This window comes from Myotis daubentonii, chromosome 13 (assembly GCF_963259705.1).
Source record: "Myotis daubentonii chromosome 13, mMyoDau2.1, whole genome shotgun sequence".
NCBI lineage: Eukaryota > Metazoa > Chordata > Mammalia > Chiroptera > Vespertilionidae > Myotis > Myotis daubentonii.
The window spans coordinates 51,986,700-52,010,246 of NC_081852.1; the positions used below are offsets into that span (position 1 = coordinate 51,986,700).

The following is a 23,547-nucleotide window of genomic DNA, read 5'->3' on the forward strand; positions in this document are numbered from 1 at the left end:
TTTTGTGTGTGTGTTAATCCTCACCTGAAGATATTTTTCCATTGAATTTTTTAGAGAGAGTGGAAGGGAGGGGGAGAGACATAAAGAGAGAAACATGGATGTGAGAGAGACACATTGATTGATGAGTTGCCTCCCGCACATGCCCCCACCGGGACCAGGGATCAAGCCTGCAACCAAGGTATGTAACCTTGACCAGAATCAAACCCTCGACCCTTCAGTCCCCAGCTGAGGCTCTGTCCACTGAGCCAAACCAGCTAGGACAAGAGTAGCTTAAATTTAAAGCTATCCTTTAAATAAACCCTTAAAGAAACCCCTTCCCAATGGAAAAGAGATTAACTAGACTTCATCATGAAGGAGTAAATGTTAAGTGCCTTCTTTTATGAAACTAAGTTTCTGTGTTTAGAAATATTTGAAGGACATGTTAATTATTTGGATCAAAATAGATATATTTTCTCTTCTAAAGAAACCCCATTTTTAAGCTCTAACTTAGCTCAGTGATTATGTAATATATAGTAAAAAGTAACTGAAAGAATGAGATAAAGTTCAGATTTTGTGCAGGATTATTAAATACTGAGATTTCTTTGGGAAGTGCTCTAAAAAGGACCATTCAATTCTAACTATAAAGTTTAAAAGGAAGAAATACTACACTACATTTCCATGTGAAGTTTTTTGTTTTATAATTTCCCCATTAAACCAGAGACAGCATAACTTTGAGTAGATTATCTAATTTTTTAATATTTATGTATTTTCATTTGTGATTTGGCTTAAAAGTATCAATTTTACTTATGCCTTGGGGAACTTAATAAAATAATGAGGGAGGGAGGATATATAGATTGTTATTTCTATGTTCATGTAGCAAGAGTGATAATCTTTAGCCCAGAGAGTAACAAAGAAGGTTTAAAAGAATTGTGGATTGATCATTTTCCCCCTAGATTTTTGCTAGTGAATTTAAAATCTTGTTTGTGAAAGTGTAAAATTTTGTTTTCCTGCCATGTTTAACAATGAACTTCTCACCAAAGGAAATTATACATAGTGGCCTGTAATAGTTACCTATTGCTACATAACTAATTACCCCAAAATTTAGCAGCTTAAAACAACAAGCTTTAAATATCTCATCATTTCTGTGGGTCAGGAATTCAGAGCAGCTGAGATAAGTGGTCTAACTCAAGGTCTGTTATGAAGCTACAGTCAAGACATCAGCCAGGGCTGCTGTCATCTAAGGGCTCGACTGGTCCCAGGGGTCATTCACATAGGTATTGGCAAAAGGCCAGAGTACCTCGCCACATGGACCTTTACCTGAGGCTGTTTGAGCGTTCTCTTCCAAAGTATCCTAGAGAGAGCAAAGAGGAGCCTGCAGCACCTTTTATGACATTAAACACTACCATGCTTACCTGTTTATTAGTTAGAAGTGAGTCACTAAGTTCAACTCATACTCAAGAGGACAGGAATTAATCTCCACCTTATGAGGGGAGGATTGTTCACTCTCTGTTCCCAATTTATTTTAAAAGACTACAGTCTGTCATAGTTTATTTACCTTCCTCCTACCTGCAAAATATACCCACCTTTTCCTAACACCCCTGCAAAAGTCTCATTCCAGTACCATATTATATGCCTGAATCCAGAATCTCATCAAAATCTGGTCCAGGTGTATAAATCTGGTCCTGGAGTATAATTCCTTAAGTTCAGCTCCTCCTCTCAATCTATTGTTCTAAAAACTGAAGAGATAAGTATATTGAACAAAGAGCTAAAGAGATAAGTGGTGGGGCAGGCAAAGATAATGCTATAACATTCCTGTTCAAAAAAAGGGAAAATTGGGTTATAAAGGAGTAACTCGCCCAGAGCAATTCTGAAATCCATTTGGACAAATGCTTGGAAGTTCCCCTGTTGAGGACTCAGTCCTTCTACTTACCAGGGAAGAGTCTCCTTAGTTGTTGGCTCAGTCCTCTGGGGTTTGGGGTCTATCTTCTGAATCATTATTTCTTTTCCTTGAAAGGTAGCCTGTGTTGGCAACTGTATTTTTCTCAACCTGCTTCTTTCTTGTAGAGGTTTTAGAGTTCAAAGACCTCTTGTCTTTTTGGACCGTCTTTGTTCCTTTAAGCCCAGGCTTGAGTTGTTTCTACTAATAAAAGTCTTTTAAAACCTATGGGCCTCCTGTGAATATTGGTGTTCATTATTAGACAAAACTCAGAGCCAATAAGATATAGATCAAAGATATTTCTAGTTTGTGTTTGTAAGAAACAAATTGGTAAGTGGTAAGTTTAAAATGGTGAGTTCATTTGGGAAGAAAGGAAATCAGGAGAGAAATCAATAAAAGCAAAGTATAATACTTTTTTTTATTATTTTTATGGTTTTCTTTTTTTTTTTAATACTTTTTTTTTATTAAGGATTTATTGTGTGCCAGGCACCTATTATGTATTGAATCTTATTTAATCCTCAAAAACTCCGTCAAAGAAGTATTAATATCCCTAGTTTACAGATGAAGAATAAACTGAAACTTAAAGACATTAAATAACTGTAGTTTTTACAAATTTAGTTAAATGATGGGGTTTAAATTTAAACTCTAAAGTTCACACCCTTAACCACTAAGCTGTAGCACTTAAAGCATTCAATAACAATGAAATAATTTCACCCATATATTATTTTTTCATTTATCTTCAAATTCTGTTGCTCAAGTTAATCTAACCCCACTCAAGAAGAGTTTCTAGTTAGAAGACATTTTGGTGCCTGTAAATTTGAACAACAAACAGCACATTATTGTCTTGAGCTGAGAAAATAAAAGAAGAGCTTAGAATTTGTCTCATCCAGACTCCAACTATTACTTAATTTCATGGCCTTTTGTCATAATGTTTTTTAATTTAAGAAAGTATTTGTCTTAGAAATTAAATGCTGGTGAGGAAACTGGTTTTCGCTAGAGATTTTGTTAATGCAGTAGGGAGAAGCCACAAGTTTTCTTTGACAAATATACTCCTCATTTACATGTCTATGGAGACCCTAGATTGTCATTTTCCCCCTTGTCTCAGAATGAAGCATTCATGGCAAACCACTGTAATTAAATGATGCCTCATCAAAGTTGAAGTATGTAAGTTGAAAACTAATAGCACATGTGCATAGTTAGGTATTTGGTAAATTCTGAATACATGGATGAAGGGTATATGAATAGCTGAGTAGGCTTTGAGTCATTAAACACTTGAATGTTGTCCAACAAGCTCCTATAGAACTTTACTGTTTAATGTGGAAAACGGTGGGTTTCAGAAAAAGAATGCAAGTTCTTAAGCCTTACCACTTATAGGAAACAATTTAGACTAGTTGACAGAAGTGTGTAATGTTATTCTGAAAGATAGCACATGAGGAATGTAGATAGTGAGCGTTTAGGCACATGACAGGGTGATGTGTGATGCTATACGCTTATTTTGAAGAATGGAGAAACTTCAAAGTCATACATTTTAGAATATCACTGTCATTAAGGCCTAAAATTGAACTGTGCCTTAATTAGAATAGTTAGTCAAAATCACCATGATTTATCTGGGCACTTTAGAAGTTTAAGATGCAAGTATTCTGTATTAACTGTTTGCATTTTAATTATATACCAGTTTCAAGAAGAGATATTATTCTAACCTTTAGCTTCATATTAATTAAGACTTACATACAAGAGAAAGACCATCCAGAAGAAAATTTGGTTTATTTGTTTTTTCTCCTTTCAACAGGACCAGTGGTAATCTATTTCCAAATGAATACATTTCTTAATGGAGAATTTCTAAGTAAGTTTGTTATGCTCCTAATCCCTCCTTAGGAGAGATCTGATAACATAATTGTAGGGTGCCTTGGGAGCAGCAAGTCTGTAATCTTTTTTTTCTTTTTGCTCCAAGTTTTCTCTCTAATAATTCTTATGATGTAGAGAACATCCACATGTGGATATTTTAAATCCATCTCTGATATTTATCAGTATTGCTACCTGATTTCCATGAGTTAGATATTACTTATAAATTAGCTGATGTGATTTCTTTTTAGCCTTAACTGAGATAATTGCATCAGGTCAGTTTCTTTTATCAAAGTGGTCCTCTTTTTTTGTGATTTAAAAATCTTTCACTTTCTCCTGAAAGTTCTGATTTTAGATGCAGAAGCCTTCAGATCCTACATTTCAAATTCTACTTTGGGTTTATAGTATAAAGGAATATGTATGTACTTAAAAGTATACTCGTACCCTACAAAAATCTCAAATCTCTGAATCTTTTATGTTTTTTATAAGTTTATTTTTATCCATACCTTATAAATTCAAAGTTTACAGGATCACTCCCTCAACATCGACAGAAGATGTGTAAAATAAAAAGGTATGAGATTCAGATAAGGCTTTTAAGGCACCCTCTCTCTAACTTAAACATTTTGTTTTTTATCTAGTGATTTTTTTTTATCATACTTTTTTAGACATACATTTGATGAGGAAGCTGTCCAAATTATAATATTCGGGGGACAAACCAAGTTTTCAAGTATGATTTTATTTGAGTTGAAGAATTAAATGACTTTTAAAAAATTTATAACATTCAGTGAATATTCACTTCTTACATAAAAAAAGATGACTTTCTCCCATTAGATGATGGACGGGCCTAATCACACAGGAGGAATTTCTCATTCAAGTGATAGACTGATGAGACTGTTTCCTAGAGCTTCAGATTCAGTACTAATAAACTATGAAATGGATCTTTGCTATCCTTAACTCAGTCAAGATTGAGATCACATTCTTTTTTTTCCCTTATATGTAGGGAAATAAGAAGAAAACTCTGACTTACAATTTTATTAATTGAGCACTGAACTAGATACTCAGAGAGACTCTAGGAATGTAAAAAACAGTCCAGCCATCAGATATTGTGGTATAGTAGAATAGGAAGAATAAATCACAATCATATGGTAGGTACCCTAAGTGTAGTATAGGCAAATGTTAAAAGAATTCAGAACAGGGTAGAAAGAGAAGAAATAAGGAGATCTTTCCTAAATGAGGTGATTAAAAGAGAGACTTCAAGAAGATGGTGGCATTTAAGATGAATGTTGAGTAAAGGGTAATTCATTAGATAGAGGAACAGTGGAAGCCAGGATTTTTCATTTGGTGGAATATTCTGAGCAAGAATAGAAAACTACAAGTTGTGATCAGAGACAATACTTGAGCCAACCTCCTAGACTAGACCAGAGCACAAGGAGTAGATACAGAAAAAAATTACATAACAGATTATAGAAGTCCTGGAGTAATAGCAGACTATTTTGGTCTAAGTTAGAGGTCAGCCCATTTTCTCATCATTTCCAGTTTCAATCTGTTTATACAATTTTTTATACATACATACACACAATGGTTGTTTTGGACCTGGGTTCACCACCACTTATTACCTGTGTGACATTAAGAAACTCACTTAAATATAGTAAGCAAATATTTTTGTGAAAATTGTATACGTAAAGTTATATACAGTATTGCTAATTTAAAACATGTTATGCTTTTGTGGCTACACTTTGAATATTATAATCATAATTCCTTAAATTGTATTTTGGGTTTTGAAGGTCTCAAAGATTCTATCATCCTGATGGCAACCTGGAGTATTCACGTTCATGTATTCATGTAGTCAAGGTGTAATAACCCCCTCTACTTCCTCCTCTCTGTTCTTCTGTATCTGAGATGGAAGCCACAGCTTATGCTGTGGTTTGTATGTGTGTTGTTTGATCTTTTCACCTGACTTCAGAAGCCCAGCATGTGACCTTGCTGCCCTGCTCTAAGTTAGTTTCTCATTCTACTTTGATGGGAGAATTCCTAGATGTAAGAGGGCAAGTACTCCAGGATCATATAATCTGCTGCTATATAATTTTTTGCTCTGTCATTTCAACCTAATGCTCTAATCTAGCCTAAGAGATTTACTCAGTATTTCTGATCATAACATGCCTGGTGCCTTATTAGTTGTATTTGGTTTCAGTGATAACAACCCATCTCTGATAAAATTAAGGAAAGATCATGTGTCCACCTGAGAGCCCAGATTAGAATCTTTGTTTCATTATGTATTAGCTGTGCAACCTTGAACAAATCATTGTCTATCTCAAGACTTTATTGTGAGATTTAACTGATCAATTAAAAAGGATTGTTTTGCTAACATTGAATTTTAGTAGAAATACGATTATCTATCATAAAGATAAGTATTTTATTTTTAAAATTTTAATGAAAGTTTAATGATTTTATTGATAAGCTTTGAAAAACAGCTGAAACAAATTTATATCATTAGTAATTTTACATTATTATAACCTAGGCAAGTTCTGAATAATATTTCATTGAAACATTAAAATGAGTTATAAATGTTACGACAAAAATTATTAAATCTTTTGGAATAGAAGAATTCTTATCTATTGAAGCACTGTCAACTATATACAAAGGCTTGAGAAATTTTATTTACTTTGAAATTTTTCTCTTCTTATACTTTATAGATGCTATTCACTAGCTTTAAAGGGGCAAGTCATATTTTTCTCTTAGTTGATTACAGAAGGGCTTCTACATTCCCCTGTCTGACACCATGGATCATCCTGAAGCTTTAACATGGTATTCACCATCTTGTGGGATATATTGTAGTGAAAAAGCATTATCACTAATGAAAACTCCATTTGACCTGAGTGCTTGTCTCTGGCACTTGACAGCTATGTGACCTTGGACAAATTTTTCAAACTTTCTTACTTAGCTTTCTCATCTCACCCAGCAGAAATGTCTCATCAGTTTCACAAATAGTTGTGATTCTCTTTAATTTTAACTTTAAAGCCATTGTAAATCAGCACACTGAGAAGATTGTTTTGATTCATGTTGACTGCTAGAGAATTTAGATAAAATTTGACTCATCTCTATTGAATGCATAGAGTCTTAATAGCATGAACTTTGTGTCTTAACCTCATTCCTGGCTCTGTCTCGCCTCCTTATACTTATTTCTCATTAGCTTGACTTTTATAATGCACATTTTATTTTTGTATCATTTTAATCTACGGAATCTGCCTTCTGTACTTCCTGGAACAGCATTCAATAAAATAAATAATGCCTACTTTTCAGAGCTATTATAATGTGAATAATTAGTGATATAATAGGTATCCTTAATTTTTTTTCCTTACTGACTCAAAGAACATTGGTTACAGCTGCTTTGAACTGAGAAAAATTTAAGTAGAATTTTGTTTTAGAGAGAAGATAACAGTGGGCCCCATAGCTCAGGGGTTAGAGCACTGGTCTTGTAAAGAGAAGATAGAGTTTCAGAAGAGCAGATTGACCGATTGCCAGGTATACAGAAGTTTTCTGTAGTTTATATAAAGATAAATGAGTATATCTGGAAGATTCTTTTCAGCCTTAAATGTGGTAAAATACTCAGGTTACTTATCTGTATGAAGGCAACCACATTATAAACAGCTCTATATACAACCATTTTATGCTCATGAGGTCTTAGAAATGTATGAATGGAGTTTTCTGATAAATGTAATGTGTCTTTGTTGAAGAGATTTTATAGGATAGTTTCTCTGGTTTAAATCATGTATTTAAATGAACTAGATATAGACAATGGAATTAGATGTTTATAATTTTTATAATTGTGTTAACGAGTTTCATCCAACAAACCTTGAATTTGTAAAAGAAAAGCCATATTTAACTGGTGTACACTGCTCCACGAACTCAGAATTCAAATACGGTCACAGCTAGTATATTTGAGATAAATCACTCAAACATCCACCTGCTGTATTAGTGGAAAGTACAGCATCTTCCTCTTGGAATTTCTACTTTCCCCTAAGTTGTCCCAAGAACTTCAGTGACTTATATAGTCCAAAAGGGCTCATTGGTGGCCTCCATATCCAAGATGTGGTGTGCACTTCTGTCTGCATATTTGAAATAGTCACACTGAAGTCTGTTGAGTCCACCATTGCCACTGCTCCTCCCTGCCATGTGGTGGTGGTGGTGGACTTACCCGGTCCAACAGAAGATGCAGGTTCACGACTGACCCAAATGCCTGAGCAGGCCATCATGGTGCATCAGGGAAGGATAACCTGCCTGTCCCTCTTCCAGTGCTAAGCTCAGGGTGTTCCAGGGTGCCCCCCATGGTTGAGTTTCCAAGATTACAGCTATTAGCACTCGGCTCTTTCAGTGATTGTCACAGATGCTTCTCAGCTGTTGTTCAAAGAGCAACACAAGCATTGCTTCATAGTCTCAGAACCACATTTTCCCTTCTACTATGGGCTCTTATGCCATTATATTTTTTTTAAGAGCGAGGGAGAGGGAGAGAGGAAAGAAAAGTCATTCTTTCTGAAAACCTCTAAGTTATTCAGCCATACTCTAAGCAAGGCTACATCTAAGTAGGAATTCCAGGGGATCTTATTCCCAACCTGTGAGGAAGGCTACTATCGGTGACTCAGAGGAGATAACCCTCTAAATAATATTTCCCCTGTGATCTCCAGGGTCTTCATACCCACCCCTCTTGGAGGTAGTGATTCCAAAGCAAATGTCTGCCTACTCCCTCTTAGGTGAAGAGGCGGCGGGGGTGGGGGTGGGGTGGGGGTGGGGGGTTGAGGAGGGGTAGGTGGGCGGGAGATTGAATTCAGTTTCTGGCAGGACATTCTGTACACATGTAACCAACCTCAAATGGAAGAGCGTGGTTTAGATGATTTGTATTGCAAGAGCCTTCATGTTTAAAATGAGTAAAAGGCCCTAGCTGGTTTGGCTCGGTGGATAGAGCGTCAGCCTATGGACTGAAAGGTCCCAGGTTCGATTCTGGTCAAGGGCATGTACCTTGGTTGCGGGCACATCCCCAGTGGGGGGTGTGCAGGAGGCAGCTGATCAATGTTTCTCTCTCATCGATGTTTCTGGCTCTCTATCTCTCTCCCTTCCTCTCTGTAAAAAATCAATAAAATATATTTTTTTAAAAAATTAAAATGAGTAAAAGTAGACATGAGCAAGAGAACAAATGATTAATTTAATTAAGTGTTGATTGGGTGTGATGGAAATAACAAAATTAGCTATTTCAAGTAATGTGAAAGATTTGGAGAGGTGTCAAATGATCAATTATATTAGCAACTCAAGGGTTACTAAAATAGAGATTTCCCCCTTAATGTTCGGGATTTTTATTTATATAAACACTTCTGCCACACACACATCCCCTTGCCGCCCCCCCTCCCCCCAAAAGAAAAGATACAACAGAACTCCAAAACAGGAACATGCAGTACCCAAAGTTGGAAATAAGTGTTCTTTCTTTAGCACAGTGTTGCAGAAGGGGAGTAATCCGTTCTCAACTCTGCTTACCGTTTGCTTCCAGAGTTCATGGCTAAGTCACTGTCATAGAAATACTAAAATGGAAGCCATGATTTAGTATGACTTAGCGAAGACTTTTGCTGTGAGGGACTCTGTGCTCAAGAGTCATGTCCCATTCAAGTAGAGACTCTATTCTAACTTGGGTAATGAGGCTGCTGGGCAAGGAACAGATCTCTTTTTGTTATCAGTCCATACTTGATGCTCTGGTTGCTTTTACTATACCTATACTTGTCTATTGTAGATGTTATAATAGCTGATTTTGAGATTAAGAATGCCTAATGTTTTTTTCTCCCCTGAAAGCAAGTTTCTAGCTTCTTCCAGTGTTTCAATTTTATTATTTTGTGTTTTATACTTGTTTTAAAATACTCTGGATGAAACCCATTCAAAAGGGGGGGGGGGAGATTAATTACATCAGCAAGTTGTGTTTGGGCTGTTCTGCTCCAAGAGAGATGTGTATGCTCAGTGGTTATTTCTCTGTATTGCAGGCCTTTCGGGAAGACCTGGAATGCCTTATTCAAGAACAGATGAAGAAAGGCCAAAACCCGACTGGATTACTAGCGTTACAGCAGATTGCAGATTACATCATGGCCAGTTCTTTTTCGGGCTTTACTTCACCTCCCCTCAGTATGTCAGTTTGGAAAGTTTTAAAAAAATGATAATTTTGTCTCTACTTTCACACTATATATCCCTACCAACATTTTCTGCTCTGGTTCAGTCCTTAAGTTTAAACATCTAACACTTAGAGTAACAGTGTTAGAATCTCTCACTTTTCATATTAATCAGGCATTCACTAGACTTTGTGAGGATTACAGAGTAGTCACAAGATGTGGTCTCTTCCCTATGTTGAGGACACATACCATGAATGCACAGAAGATTAAAACTGCAAGATAACTATAGAGGAAAATTACAAAGCAGTTCATAAGCAATTGTCCAGTGACCCTTAACAAGTCATCATGCTATGAGTTCAGAGTTGGAATTGGTTATTGGCTGAAGTGGACTGAGGAAACTTTAGAGAAAAGAGAGGCCTAAACTACCCAGCTTTAAAGGATGGAGTAATTAGAACTTGGTGTTAAAGAGGGGTTAGGGCATTATATTATTAACAGATTTGTGAAAGCACCAAGTTGGTGAGCTGAGCATTCAGGATATCAAGAATTATGGAATTAACTTCAAGCACTTTACATCTGAGTGAGATGTGTGTAGGACTCACTGCAATACTAAGGCAGTTACACAGAGTGCCAGAGGGATTGTCAGGGATGGCTTCACATTAGAGTCAGAGGTGGTACATGGTGTCAAAGGGAATGGAAACAGCAAAAGTTGAACATAGCAACTGAGTCATTAGAAACCAAGACTAGTTTTTGTTGTTTGGTGAGGACAGGAGCCAGACTATTATTTAAATGTATCCTCTTCCATCTTAAATATTTTTCGTTGAATTAAAGTGAAATGGGATATCTTAAAAGTAGCTTTCTGTTGTGATCTTTTCATCATAAAATTAGCAATAACCTCAGTACTAATAACACTTTCACCAATGGGGTCATAAGACCATTTTTCCCCGGTAGTGTGAGCCTAACTCCCTAACAAGCCACTCCCTAACATGTAGATGAAACAGCAAAGAAGATAGCTGATGCATGTTTTTATTCTCAGTGTATTTCTCTGAAGGAAGATAAGCTAATGAAACATTGTGTGGGCTGAGAAGTTTCAGATCATTATGTACAAGGCTGGGCACTGAGACTCAGGCTGCTTCCCGGCAACTAATTCCCAGGTAAGGGGTTACTTGACCTGAATCTCTCTCCATGATCTTTCCTCTTCTAGGTCTCGGCATGGTCACACCTATCAATGATCTTCCTGGGGCAGATACATCCTCCTACGTGAAGGGAGAGAAACTTACTCGCTGTAAACTTGCCAGCCTGTACAGACTTGTCGACTTGTTTGGATGGGCACACCTGGCAAACACATACATCTCAGTGAGTTCTTGGGCTTTCTATTCCTTTGTTTAAAATCCTAACTAAAAGGCAACTATACTCCTCTCACCTTTACTCAGAAGTCCAGTTTTCCGACTTTATTCTCTAAGCCTAACTTGCTGGAGCACAGTCTAATTCGAGCTAAAGGGAGAGGCTGCAATTATCCCAACTTCTCCATTTACTATCTGTGGAGGTCTTTCCATTCAAACCAGTTGTAGAACCTATACAGGAAGAAATCCTTCTGACAGAATTTTCTCTCTCCATGTTATTTGTATCTGAGCATCAGTGACATTAAAAAGGTATTAGGGGTAGGGAAAATAGAAGTGGTTACGGAAGTATCCTCCCTGGTCTTTATTTTTTTAACATATTTTTCCCACTCATGATCATCTTGTTTTCATGTTGCCATACTTGATAGCAAGACAATATTTGGAAGCAAAAAAGTATGAAAATATTGTGTGATGGAAATAGCACAGATGCGACATGAAGTCTTCCTATAACTTCTCTTTCTCCTGGCCATTCTGTTGCCCTTTCAATCTCCACCTTAATTCCTTCCTAGGAAGAGACTCTGTCCTCCTTCCTTTGCCTGTGTTACCTTAATTTCCATGTTGTAAATCAAGAGTATAGTTATTACCACATTCGATTGAATAATGTTGGCATTTGTTACACATGAAGTAGCTGACGCTAAGCAACCTTAGAATCACCAAATTAGGTAAGTTCAGTAGGTGAGAAACTAATGTCAGAATTTTTTAGCAAGTTCTTGAGGTTTTAGGGAAGAAAGCCATTCAGGAAAAGGTTTATGTTGCACATCTTTAATATCTCCTTTGTTTGTTTTTTTCTCCCCCAGATCTCTTACACTTATTTGTAGTCATGTTTATATTGCAAAATGTGAACACCTCACAGTAATTCCCTATTTTTTTCTTTCTCCCAGGTAAGAATAAGTAAGGAGCAAGACCACATTATCCTAATTCCCAGAGGCCTGTCTTTTTCTGAAGCCACAGCCTCCAATTTGGTATAATTTTCATTCCTGTGTTACTTTTTCTGTGCTTCCTTATTTTCTGACAGGTTTTTTAGCTTTTAGTTCAGGATAGAACAATAAAAGGTGTGGATGGAAAAAACATCTATGAGGGAACAGAGAAAAACTTGGCAAGTTATGTTGACTTGTAAGAAAAGCTTTAGGGTTCAAAAAAAAATAGGGTAGTTGAAGAGACTAAGAATGAGTTGGTCTTATCAGTTAACCTGTCCATATTTTGAAGGGAATCTTTTCAGGTTTTTTTTCCACTCTGCACTCCGGGAATTGTTTTTAAAAATACACTTGCCTGACTGGTATGGCTCAGGGGTTGAGCATTGATCCTGGAGGTCATGATTCGATTCCAGTCAGGGCACATGCCTGGTTGCAGTCTTGATTCACAGTAGGGGACATGCGAGAGGCAGCCGATTGATGATTCTCATCGTTGATGTTTCTATCTCTCTCTCCCTCTCCCTCTCCCTTCCTCTATGAGATCAATAAAAAAACTTTTTAATATATACTAGTACTCACACAGTCAATCTGTATTTCATAGATATATTTAAACAAAGTTCAGTTGGTATGAAAATCAGGTCTGACCTAGCATCTAAGTTATCCATGACTGTTCTCCTAGCCACAGTCATCGGCCTCCAGAACAGCAGGAACCACACTGGTTCTGGGTGCTGCAGTACTAGCAGATGGAAGTTTTCCAGCCAGTGCAGTAAATGCCAGATTTGTCCAGACCTTGACGAGCTTAAGTTATTCAGTTTCTTAGAAACTGTATTTCTTGCTAAATACTAAGTTTTGTGGCAGACTACCTGTTTCTGTAAAGTTTTATGGGAAGAAAGCCATACCCATTCTTTTATAGTTGTTCATGGCTGCTTTCATACTACAGCAGCAGAGTTGAGTAGTTGCAATAGAGGCCAACAAAGTCTAAAATATTTTCTATGTGACCTTTGACAAAAATGTTTGCCATGCCCATGCTTTAACTGTGGAACACAGGCAACTTTGATACATGTGTACCAATTCAATGTCTTTCTGATTTTTCCAGGTGAAAGTCAATATAATAGGAGAAGTGGTTGATCAGGGAAGTACTAACTTGAAAATTGACTATGCAGGATTCAGTCCCCATGCTGCAATCTATTCAACACGTCCTGATGTTAAGTGTGTGATACACATCCATACCCTTGCAACAGCAGCTGTAAGTCACTAAAGGGCCAAAACCAACAATGACTCTAGGAAGTGTATTATTTTCATGGCTTTCCTTACATGATATTCTATTATCACATTCTTCCAGACCCTACCATTTAAAATTATATTCGAAATAATCCTCTGCATACCCAGAAATCAAAAGGCCCTTTGACCCAAATGCTATCATTCTAGGAAACAACTAGAGAGATAGCATTACTTTTTTTTAACTAATCATTTTAATAATTGGGTCATTGAGTTCTTTGCAGTAACACTTCTTGCACAATAGTTGGCATGGCATTTAAATTGTGTTTTATCCTCTAAGTCCTCTTTTTTTTCTGGAAGAAGCAAAGAACTAAAGTGGGAGGTGGGCTGAAATGGTGAACACACTGAATAGGCCAATGTTTCCTGAACTGGCTAAAGAATCCGGTTCCTATGAAAATGTAATTAGTAACTGAATATGTTATCTTGGCATGGACCCAATCATCTAGGTATCCTCCATGAAATGTGGAATCCTTCCAATTTCTCAAGAGTCCCTGATCCTGGGAGATGTTGCCTATTACGACTATCAAGGGTCACTTGATGAACAGGAGGAGAGAATTCAACTGCAGAAAGTTCTGGGGCCAAGTTGTAAGGTGTGTAGTAGAGTTTCTATCTAAGGAGCTATTTTAGTTGCTATTGCTGTTGATGAAACCAGTGTGCACTATGCCAGTTATTTGAAGTGATTGCTTTGGAATTCTATTTTAGGTGCTGGTACTCAGAAATCACGGTGTGGTAGCACTTGGAGAAACAGTTGAGGAGGCTTTTCATTATATTTTTAATGTGCAGATGGCCTGTGAGATTCAGGTGGGAATAATTATTCAAAACCCCCCTTTTATTTTTTTGCTTTGTTAACTTGCTTGTTGACTTGGGTTTCATTTTTACTTATTGCTGAAGTCTTACTGGTTGGTGACTTCGTTTTGTTTTGTCTTTTAAGAGAAGTTCTGCTTTACTTCAGTTATCCCTTTAATTAAAAATAGGAGAAAAGAAAATTAAAATTCACATATAGACACACACACAAATCTATGGGCCTCATAAAGATTATTTTCCTTATAATGCTATTTTTTAAGATAATATATTGCCCCATTTCTCTGTTTTCAACCTCTAGTGGTGTAATGCTAATTGAGACACAAAGGCAACTACCAATCATCAAAGATGTGATGTGTTGTGGCCACTTCTATAAAGAGGGTAAAAATGGGGATAGAAGTTTTAAGAACTCACGTAGTTTCCAACTATTCCATAGCCTCAGCCTCATTGTTGTAATAAAAGGTTGAATATTTATTAATCAGTTTTTTTTTCCCTCAGAGAAGCCGAATGTATTTAATGGCTCTAATTTCTCTCTTCGAGAAAATCAAGCAGGTTCTCTTGAAGCAAGTAGTAATAATCTTAATTTATTGGAAGGGCCACAAAAAAGGGGGGGGCACTTTTTCTACCAACTTAGCTTGTCTTAACCAGTTCTTTTTTTGCTTTAATACTCCCTCCGCTTCTTCTCAAATGAAACTGTGCAGAGCTTAAATAAATTAAGATAATGAACTGACTTCTTCTGCCTAAGTAGCCTTAAATTCAAAGTATAGTGTCTGTATTCCTTTAAAATTATAATTTTCAGTGAAAGTTTTAACTAGATAGCCATGGTAAAACTGCAAGAAAAGAACTTTAAAATTTGGCAGGAGAATTCAGTTTCTTAAGATGAGTTAAATTTAGTTGTGTGTTTTTTTAATCAGGGAGGATCAGAGTCCTGTCAGGTATCTTTTTCAGATATATGGAAAGAGATACTTCAGCTGTCTACTTTCATAAATGTGTTACCTTATTTTTTATGTTAATAGTCTGACAAGTATTAGATATTTGCTAGATTGAAAGTGTGCCTTTTTAAAAGTAAAATACTCCTTAGAGTGTTCACATCTTGTGCCTGTGTGTGCTTTGCATTGGTTGCAGGTTCGGGCATTAGCAGGGGCAGGTGGAGTAGACAATCTGGTTGTACTGGATCTTCAGAAGTATAAAGCTTTCACTCACACCATCGCAGTGTCTGGAGGAGGGGGAGTGAACATGGGTTCCCATCAAAAATGGAAGGTTGGCGAGATTGAATTTGAAGGACTGATGAGGACTCTGGACAATTTGGTAAGTGAAAAGTGGAACATAAAAAAAAAAGTGTAACATAAACTTGGATTTCATACCTCCCAATTCAGGAGCAGATGGTTCCATCTCCCTTTTGTTTTGGAACTTGCTCCTCACTCCTTCAGGAGGAGAGTTTAACCCTAGGGTGTCATTCAAGTGTAATCTTAATATTTTTAAGAATTAAACAGTGGAACCTGCTAATGTCATCTTATCTTAGGTTTTACCCTCTTTTACTAAGGGTCAGAGGCAGATTGCCTTCAGACCCAGGAATAAAGACTTCAATGAGCACTGTGATTTGGCCTCCAGAAAACCAGCTTATAGCTAGAAAAAAGGTTTCTGGTCAGCAGTTTTGAAATTACCTTTGTCAGAAACAGTTGTGTGCTTGGAAATTATATTGTCAGCTGGAATCAGTTTTGACCAGATCTTGAAATTTGCTTAATTTCAACTCGAGTGTAATGTGGGCTTTGGAAGGATGTTTTCCTCTTTATTTGTTTTTCAACAAAGGAGTCTTTTTGAATCATTTGTTTAAAGAATTGGCATCCAGATGCTGTGTTTGGTACAGGTTTGACTGCTTCCAATGTGGCTTTCTCCTCCTTAGGGATACAGGACAGGCTATGCATATCGGCATCCTCTTATTCGAGAGAAGCCTAGGCACAAGAGTGATGTGGAAATTCCCGCAACTGTGACTGCTTTTTCCTTTGAAGACGATACAGTACCACTCTCTCCTCTCAAATACATGGCACAGAAACAGCAGCGTGAGAAAACCAGATGGCTGAATTCACCAAATACTTACATGAAAGTGAATGTGCCTGAGGAGTCTCGGAATGGGGAAACCAGTCCCAGGACCAAAATCACAGTATGCCACTGTCTTACATGGTTTGCCTTTACTAAATGTTTTGCCGAGTTACTCATGAATTGAATGTTCTATGTCAAAAATATTGGAAAAGTAGAATATAATCTACACTAATAAAAGAGAAAAATGGTAATTGGCGTACGACGCTACCCTTTTCATTGGCTAATCAGGGCTATATGCAAATTAACTGCCAACTAAGATTGGCAGTTAACTGCCAACAAGATGGCGGTTAATTTGCATATGTAGGCACAATGCAGAGAAGCCAAAGGGAAAGCAGGAAGAAGCCCCCTGCCACTGACAGTGATCGGAAACCCAGGGGGGAGCTAAGAGCTGGGGGGCAGGGCAAAGGCGGCCCTGGGGCCGCCTTTGCCCTGCCCCCCAGCCATGATTGGAGAATCAGGTGCCTTTTCCACCCTGGCCAGTGATAGCAGGAAGTAGGGCTGGAGCCAGCGATGGGAGCTGGGCACGGTCGAAGCTGGCAGTCCCAGGAGCTAGGGGTCCCTTGCCTGGGCCTAAAGCGAAGCCCACGATCGCGGAGCCGCTGCAGCTGCAGGTCCCCGCTGCCCGGGCCAGACGCCTCAGCCAGAGGCATCCGGCCTGGGCAAGGGGCCGATCCTGCAATTGGAGGGTGATGGGGGTCAACGCCTGAGGGCTCCCAGTATGTGAGAGGGGGCAGGCTGGGCTGAGGGACACTCCCCCACACACACACACCCAGTGCACGAATTTCGTGCACCGGGCCCCTAGTGTTAACAATAATTGTATCACTATCATTTATCAGGTATTAACTTTGTGCAAGACACTTTCCTTACATGAATTATCTCATTTACTTCTGCTAACATGGAGAGGATGCTGTTTCTCTACACCTCTCCCCACTCCCCCCGCGCCAACCCCCCCCCCCCCCCCCGGCTTATAGATGGAAAATTGCATCACAGAGGGGTTAACTAATCATTTGTAAGTGATTTGAATACAGGCAATCTGCCTTTGAATACAGGCAGTTCTTATCCATTACATGAAACCACTTTGTAGTTTGTATTGTAACAGTGAATCAGAACTATAAAAGTTTCCAACGTGCCAGAGTTTCAGGAATTACTGCACAAAGCTAAGCTACTGCAGCATCTCATAGATAGAGAAATGGGTTCTCTTATCTTTTTCAACATTTTGCTTCAGATTTGTTTATAGTTTTAGAGTGACTATCACCAAATATTCCCTAGATATTCAGAATTATTTCATCTTATCATATACATCAGTAACATTTAAAATGGAATGCCTACTCATCAAAGTGTTTTTCCCTAGTCTATAAGATTTCCTAGTTAAAGAACATAATTCAACTTATATGTTTCTCAGAATTAATTTTATTGACAGAGACAGATATCCCGCCATCATTAATCTTGATAAGTATTTGCCTTTTTAGGGGATGTAATGTGGGGTAAACAAGATTTGTATAAGGTTCCTCAATCTCTGTGGTTCTATTATTCCATAGATTACTACCAAATTATCACCTTTCTAAAATTCTGGCCAGGGCCTTTGCATTTTTTGTCAGCCAAAAATAAAAATTGAAGTCTGGAAAATTAAATCTTAAAAGATTCCTTGAGTCCTTTTTGGTGACTTCTTAGCCATCATCCGTTGAAAATTCAATGCAAGTGACAACTCTCTGTGAATTATTGTATGATCAAGTTTTATGTCTGCTTGAAATATTTTCAGCATAATATTTAAAATGCTAAAAGGCAAAAATGTATATAGCAAAAGTGTGTATTCATGTGAATATTTAATAATATTTTTTAAGTGAATGCTGATTGTGAGCTTTTTTCTAACTAGTGTGAGATATACACTAATTGACCACTAAATGCTGCTTAGTGAAATTCTTTAGAATATTGGCAGTATATGCTCTCCCTCCTTGAGTCACTAAACAGAACATATTTCCTTAACAAAAAGCTTCATGCTAGAAATTTTTTTATTCTTTAGTGGATGAAAGCAGAGGACTCTTCTAAATTTAGCAGTGGAACACCTATCAAAATTGAAGATCCAAATCAGTTTGTTCCTTTAAACACAAACCCAAATGACGTACTAGAAAAGAGAAACAAGGTAAGACATGGTCTTCTGTGCCCAGGAGAGGCATTTTTATGCAGTTTTATGTTTACATCATTAGTGATTAGATCTGGTTAATACTAAGCTCAGGGGTTTGAATCCAGAAGAATTTTAAATTTAATTCAGTATAATTTTAGCTTGTATCAGATACTTCCAGCACTGTGGTAGTCTTCACTGGTGAGGGCTACATGGGGAAGAAGTATTAAACCTATTTCTGCTTTTAAGAGCTATGGTTTAGTGAAAAATGTAGTTCTTTAACAATATACGACAACAGGAAGTCACATGTCAAGAAGAATGGAGGAGGTTAATGTGAGTTGTTAGGATGGTAAAGCAGGGCTTTATGGAGGTGGAGGTTAAAGAGGCCCTTTCTCGGGTATGGTCAGGTAGTAAAGATCATCTGTATAGTTGCCCCCAAGAACTTGTTGCTCTTGTTTTTCGATTTAGATTCGAGAACAAAACCGATATGACCTGAAAACAGCAGGACCGCAATCTCAGTTACTTGCTGGAATTGTTGTAGATAAGCCTCCATCTGTAAGTCTATGAAGTCATATGCACTTTGCTTTTCTTCCATCACATTAATGTCTTTGCTTTTTAAACATGAATATTTATTTTTACTAAAGTTAATATAAGTACAAGTTAAAAGTCAAGTAATCCATAACACTTAAAATGACACCTTCAGCCCAGTCAGCGGGGCTCAGTGGTTGAGAGTCGACCTATGAACCAGGAAGTCACAGTTCGACTCTGGTCAGGGCACACACCCAGGTTGTGGGCTCAATCCTTAGTGTGGGGTGTGCAGGAGGCAGCCAATCAATGATTCTCTCTCATCATTGATGTTTCTATCTCTCTCTCTTCCTCTCCCTTCCTCTCTGAAATCAATTTTTTAATAAGACACCTCCATTTTCCAATTTCCAGGGGCAAAGCCTTGCTTCTAGCATTTACTACCTTCATTTTTCTAAAGAGCACCTTTATTTTGCTTTTCTTAATTTGTCAGTTTTAGACTTCAACTTTTTTCATCAAATCTATGTCATCAACTATAAGAAGTACCATTCTTTTATGTATTACTAAAAAAGAAATGACCCTGACAGTTATAAGATTAATCCAGTGTCAGAGATGGGGAAATGGGCATTTGAGAATCAATGAAAGATGATAGTGACTTATTTTATGAAAGATGGGGATTTAGCCTGTTTACACAATACTTTCCTTTTCCATTCTCCCAGTGAGGTTATATCACAGGTTTTTTGTTAAATCGTTTTTTATTGTTTATATTATTAACCTTTACTGCTGATTCAGACACTATCCTCTGATTACATTTCCTTTCTTATACAACTTTTCTCCCCTGTTGTTAATAATTACCTTCTTTAATCATTAGCTTAGTACTTTGAGTACTGTACACTGGATTAGTTCTTCCCAAACTTTTCAACAGGATTATAGAGCTTCTCTTTATATTATTTTCCATGGAGTCAAAGGTAACAGGTAATCTCTCAGCTCCAGACCTGTCGTCTGGTCCAGATCTGAACTGATGGTTCTTCAGGCCAGCTGCACAGCTCATCATGAGGACTCCTGTGCACCTCGCCTATGTAGTGTCCCGTTTCCTGCATCATGTGTCTTCAGCTTTCTTGATATACTCCTTTATCACTGAGCGCATCCTGTCATAGCTTCCTGAAAAAGGATACATAAGCAGTAACTATCTGAAATCCTGTATTCTGTCTTCATGGATATAGAATTTTAGTGTAGAAATAACTTTCCCCCCACATATGAAAAAGTATCTGTTGTCCCCTAATTCCATGTTATTGTTGAGAAGCAGGAGAGTATTGTGATTTCATGTACCTTTGTGTAGTTGCTCTTTTTTTTTTTCCTTTTGGACCTATTTTACATCAATGCTTTTCTGAAATTTTATGATGGCATGCTTTGTAGTAGATTTCATTTTAGTCTTTGTTCTTAGCATTTAGTAACCCTTTCAGTCTGCAGAGTCATATCCTTCCATTCTGGGACCTTTTTAAAGTATTTCTTCAATAGTTTTTTCCCTCCTACTTCTTTCTTTTTCTGTCAGTATGCATTGTTAGTTGAACCTCTTTTACTGAGCCTCTGATTTTTTTTTCCTACTTGCCATCTTTTTATCCTACTTTCTAGGAGGTTTGCTTTGGACTTTGTTTTCTAACCCTTCTATTTAAATTTCTGTTTTTTGTTTTTGTTTTGTTCTTTAATTTTTTAGACTTATTTCCTGAATGTTCCTTTGTTTTTGTTTTTTAAATAACATCCTGTTCTTTTATGGTTACAGTATTTTCTCTCGTTGCTCTAGGGAATCAATTTTAAATTTTCCTCAGCTGCCCTTATTTTCTTTGTTTCTTCTGAGTTCTCTTTTTCTTGTTTGTCCTGGTCTCCCTCTCCTGAAGCTTTCCTCAAGTGTCTAGCAGTCTGTGGTAGTCTGTTTATTCTTAAGAATGAGGTACTGAGAGCCAGTCAGAAGCTCTGGTGTGTGCAGAGCGTGGGGATGGGTGAGCTTCACTGCAGGATGATTGGACGTGGATCAGGTGGTTTTTCTGGGAAATTCCCAAATGTTAATGTCTGTTCTTTTATCTGGAGCCACTGATTTATTGGGAGAATCCTTTCGTCTCCTGCCAGTCTCCCACCAGCATTCTGGGAGTCCTCGGTGTGCTTTGTGTTCCCTGATCGGTTGTTCTTAAGTCTAAGCCTCTGATCTTCTGCAGAGGGGAGAGAGGTAAATGCTTCGTGTATGGAATAGGAAAGGAGACCTGAGAATCTGCTCCTTATTCAGACTTTTAATTTGTCCCACTTTTCACTTTTCTTCCCCACCACCTTCTGTGGTACCTGATGCCTCTAGTTTCTGAGCCTTTCTACAGGGCAAATGAGCATGCTTCTTATTTTCATCCTCCTTTGCCAGGCTTAGGCTCTACTTTCTCAGCTCTGCTACCCACTCTTCCACCTGCTTTCTTTCCAGTTTCCAAAAATGTGTTAGCATTTCTCATCTTCTGTTGTCTCCTCTCTTTCTTTCTCCTTAAAAGTTTATACCATGTTTGTTGTTGTTCTTTACTCATTTTAGTGGGGTTTTGGGAAGGATTTTTAAAAAATGCATGAGTTCGCCCTGGCTGGTGTTGTTCAGTGGGTTAAACATCATCCTTTGCACTGAAATGTTGCTGGTTCAATTCCTGGTTAGGACACATGCCCAGGTTGCAGGCTCGATCCCTGGTAGGGAGAGTGCAGGAGGCAGCTGATTGATGTTTAGCTCTCACATGGATGTTTCTCCCTCTCCCTCTCCCTTTGTCTCTCTAAAAATCAATGAAAATATATTTTTTAAATGCATGAGAAAAATTCATGGGTTCAGTCTGCCAGGTAAAAATCTCATTAATTCCTTTCCTAGAGCAAAGACAAGTTTATTTTCATAGGAAATTTAGAGAAGTTATTTTGGTACCATTTCATTTTTTTAATACTTTTTTTACAAAGGCTTTCTGAAATGCAGCAATTCTTGGTTTTTAAGATACTTTGTAGTTATGTGAAGCTTATTAGAACTTAAGCTTAGTTTGTGTTTTTTTTAAATTGACCTATATAGGCTTATTGAGGAAACATCACTGGCAATTTTAGTCCATTGGATCAGTAGTCTAAAAGCACTAATCTGATATGAGTATTTTAAACAAAGCATGTTGCTCTATCTTTTCTTTTCTTTCCTTTTCTTTTCTTTTCTCTTCTTTTTTTGGTAAGAACTATTTATTAATCTAGACATTAACAAAAGTTTATTTAGAAACTACTCTTGTCCTAACCAGTTTGGCTCAGTGGCTAGAGCGTCGGCCTGCGGACTAAGGGGTCCCAGGTTCGATTCCGGTCAAGGGCATGTACCTTGGTTGCTGGCACATCCCCAGTGGGAGGCATGCAGGAGGCAGCTGATCGATGTCTCTTTCTCATCGATGTTTCTAACTCTCTATCCCTCTCCCTTCCTCTCTGTAAAAAATCAATAAAATATATTTAAAAAAAAAAAAAAAAGAAAGAAAAAGAAACTACTCTATACCAGGGACTGGTAATAGAAAACCTCTGTCTCTAAGAAACGAAGCGACTGATGGTACAGAATAGAAAGCAAGCACGTGAAAAGGCTCCTGAAACTTATAATGATGTTTCTCCTAGTAAGTTTCTTAAAGTGATATAGATCACAACATGAAGCTGTGGGGCTCACAAGATCTCATCATTCCTTTGCAGTTGGATTTTGCTTTAAATCGGAACCCTATGTAGTCCCTAGCATTGCACCTTGGGCAGAGAACAAAATTACAAACTGTCTGACAAGTGAATATCTATATATGAAGTGATTTTCTTCACATGAAAATTTTTAAAAAGAATCTTGCTCTATCATTTCTTATGATTGTTATAAGGTGTCACAAACATTACATACATTTATATGTGTGTGTGTGAAGTTGTGTATATATACGTAAATCAGTATATAGATGTAAGTAAAGCTCTTGGTAATGTGTTGACGTTTTTCTTTGCAAGACCATGCAATTCGAAGATGATGATCTTGGCCCACCTGCTCCTCCCAACCCCTTCAGCCATCTCACAGAAGGAGAACTTGAAGAGTATAAGAAGACAATCGAACGTAAACAGCAAGGCCTGGAAGGTTAGTTCATTTTTAAATTAAGCCTAGGATAACCATACTATTAACAATGAAGCATCTTGAGTTGGATGGCAGTCAATGTTTTTTTGAAATGTTTCTTTCACAATCGATTGTTCTGTCATCTCTCCCAGTCCTGAGTATAAATGAGGCTGAACTTTAAAGAGCTGCCATGGACCATGTATGTTAACATGTAGTAAAAACTTTTTTCCTCAGAAAATAATCTGATTAGTAGTAAAAAGTCTAAAGTAAAGTGAAATCCCCAGATGAGTAAAGAATTTCTAGCTAAAGTAAATGTAGATATGTTAATAGATTTGAACATTTCAGAGATTGTGACTTTTTAAAAACTTTCAACTTTGATATAATTATAGATTTACAAGTATGTGGCTTTAATGCTTTGTAAAATCT

At 37.4% G+C, this 23,547-nt stretch overlaps 1 protein-coding gene across 7 annotated transcripts in view; it reads left to right on the forward strand.

Annotated features, from left to right (window-relative positions):
• The window catches only part of ADD3 (adducin 3), a 127,377-nt gene that overhangs the window by 98,371 nt on the left and 5,459 nt on the right, over positions 1-23,547 (forward strand). For 6 of the 7 annotated variants that reach the window (XR_009448259.1, XM_059661348.1, XM_059661346.1 and 3 more), the window contains 11 exons: positions 9,775-9,913; positions 11,099-11,250; positions 12,176-12,256; positions 13,302-13,451; positions 13,930-14,073; positions 14,186-14,284; positions 15,410-15,592; positions 16,188-16,445; positions 18,405-18,524; positions 18,972-19,058; positions 23,022-23,145. Coding sequence is in view for 6 of the 7 variants with exons in the window: in XM_059661348.1 (XP_059517331.1) it covers positions 9,775-9,913; positions 11,099-11,250; positions 12,176-12,256; positions 13,302-13,451; positions 13,930-14,073; positions 14,186-14,284; positions 15,410-15,592; positions 16,188-16,445; positions 18,405-18,524; positions 18,972-19,058; positions 23,022-23,145 (1,537 nt within the window). In the remaining variant the exon portion in view is untranslated. Of the gene's footprint in view, positions 1-3,704; positions 3,759-9,774; positions 9,914-11,098; positions 11,251-12,175; positions 12,257-13,301; positions 13,452-13,929; positions 14,074-14,185; positions 14,285-15,409; positions 15,593-16,187; positions 16,446-18,404; positions 18,525-18,971; positions 19,059-23,021; positions 23,146-23,547 lie in introns of all 7 variants that reach the window. The other variant, XM_059661350.1, reaches the window with a different exon arrangement.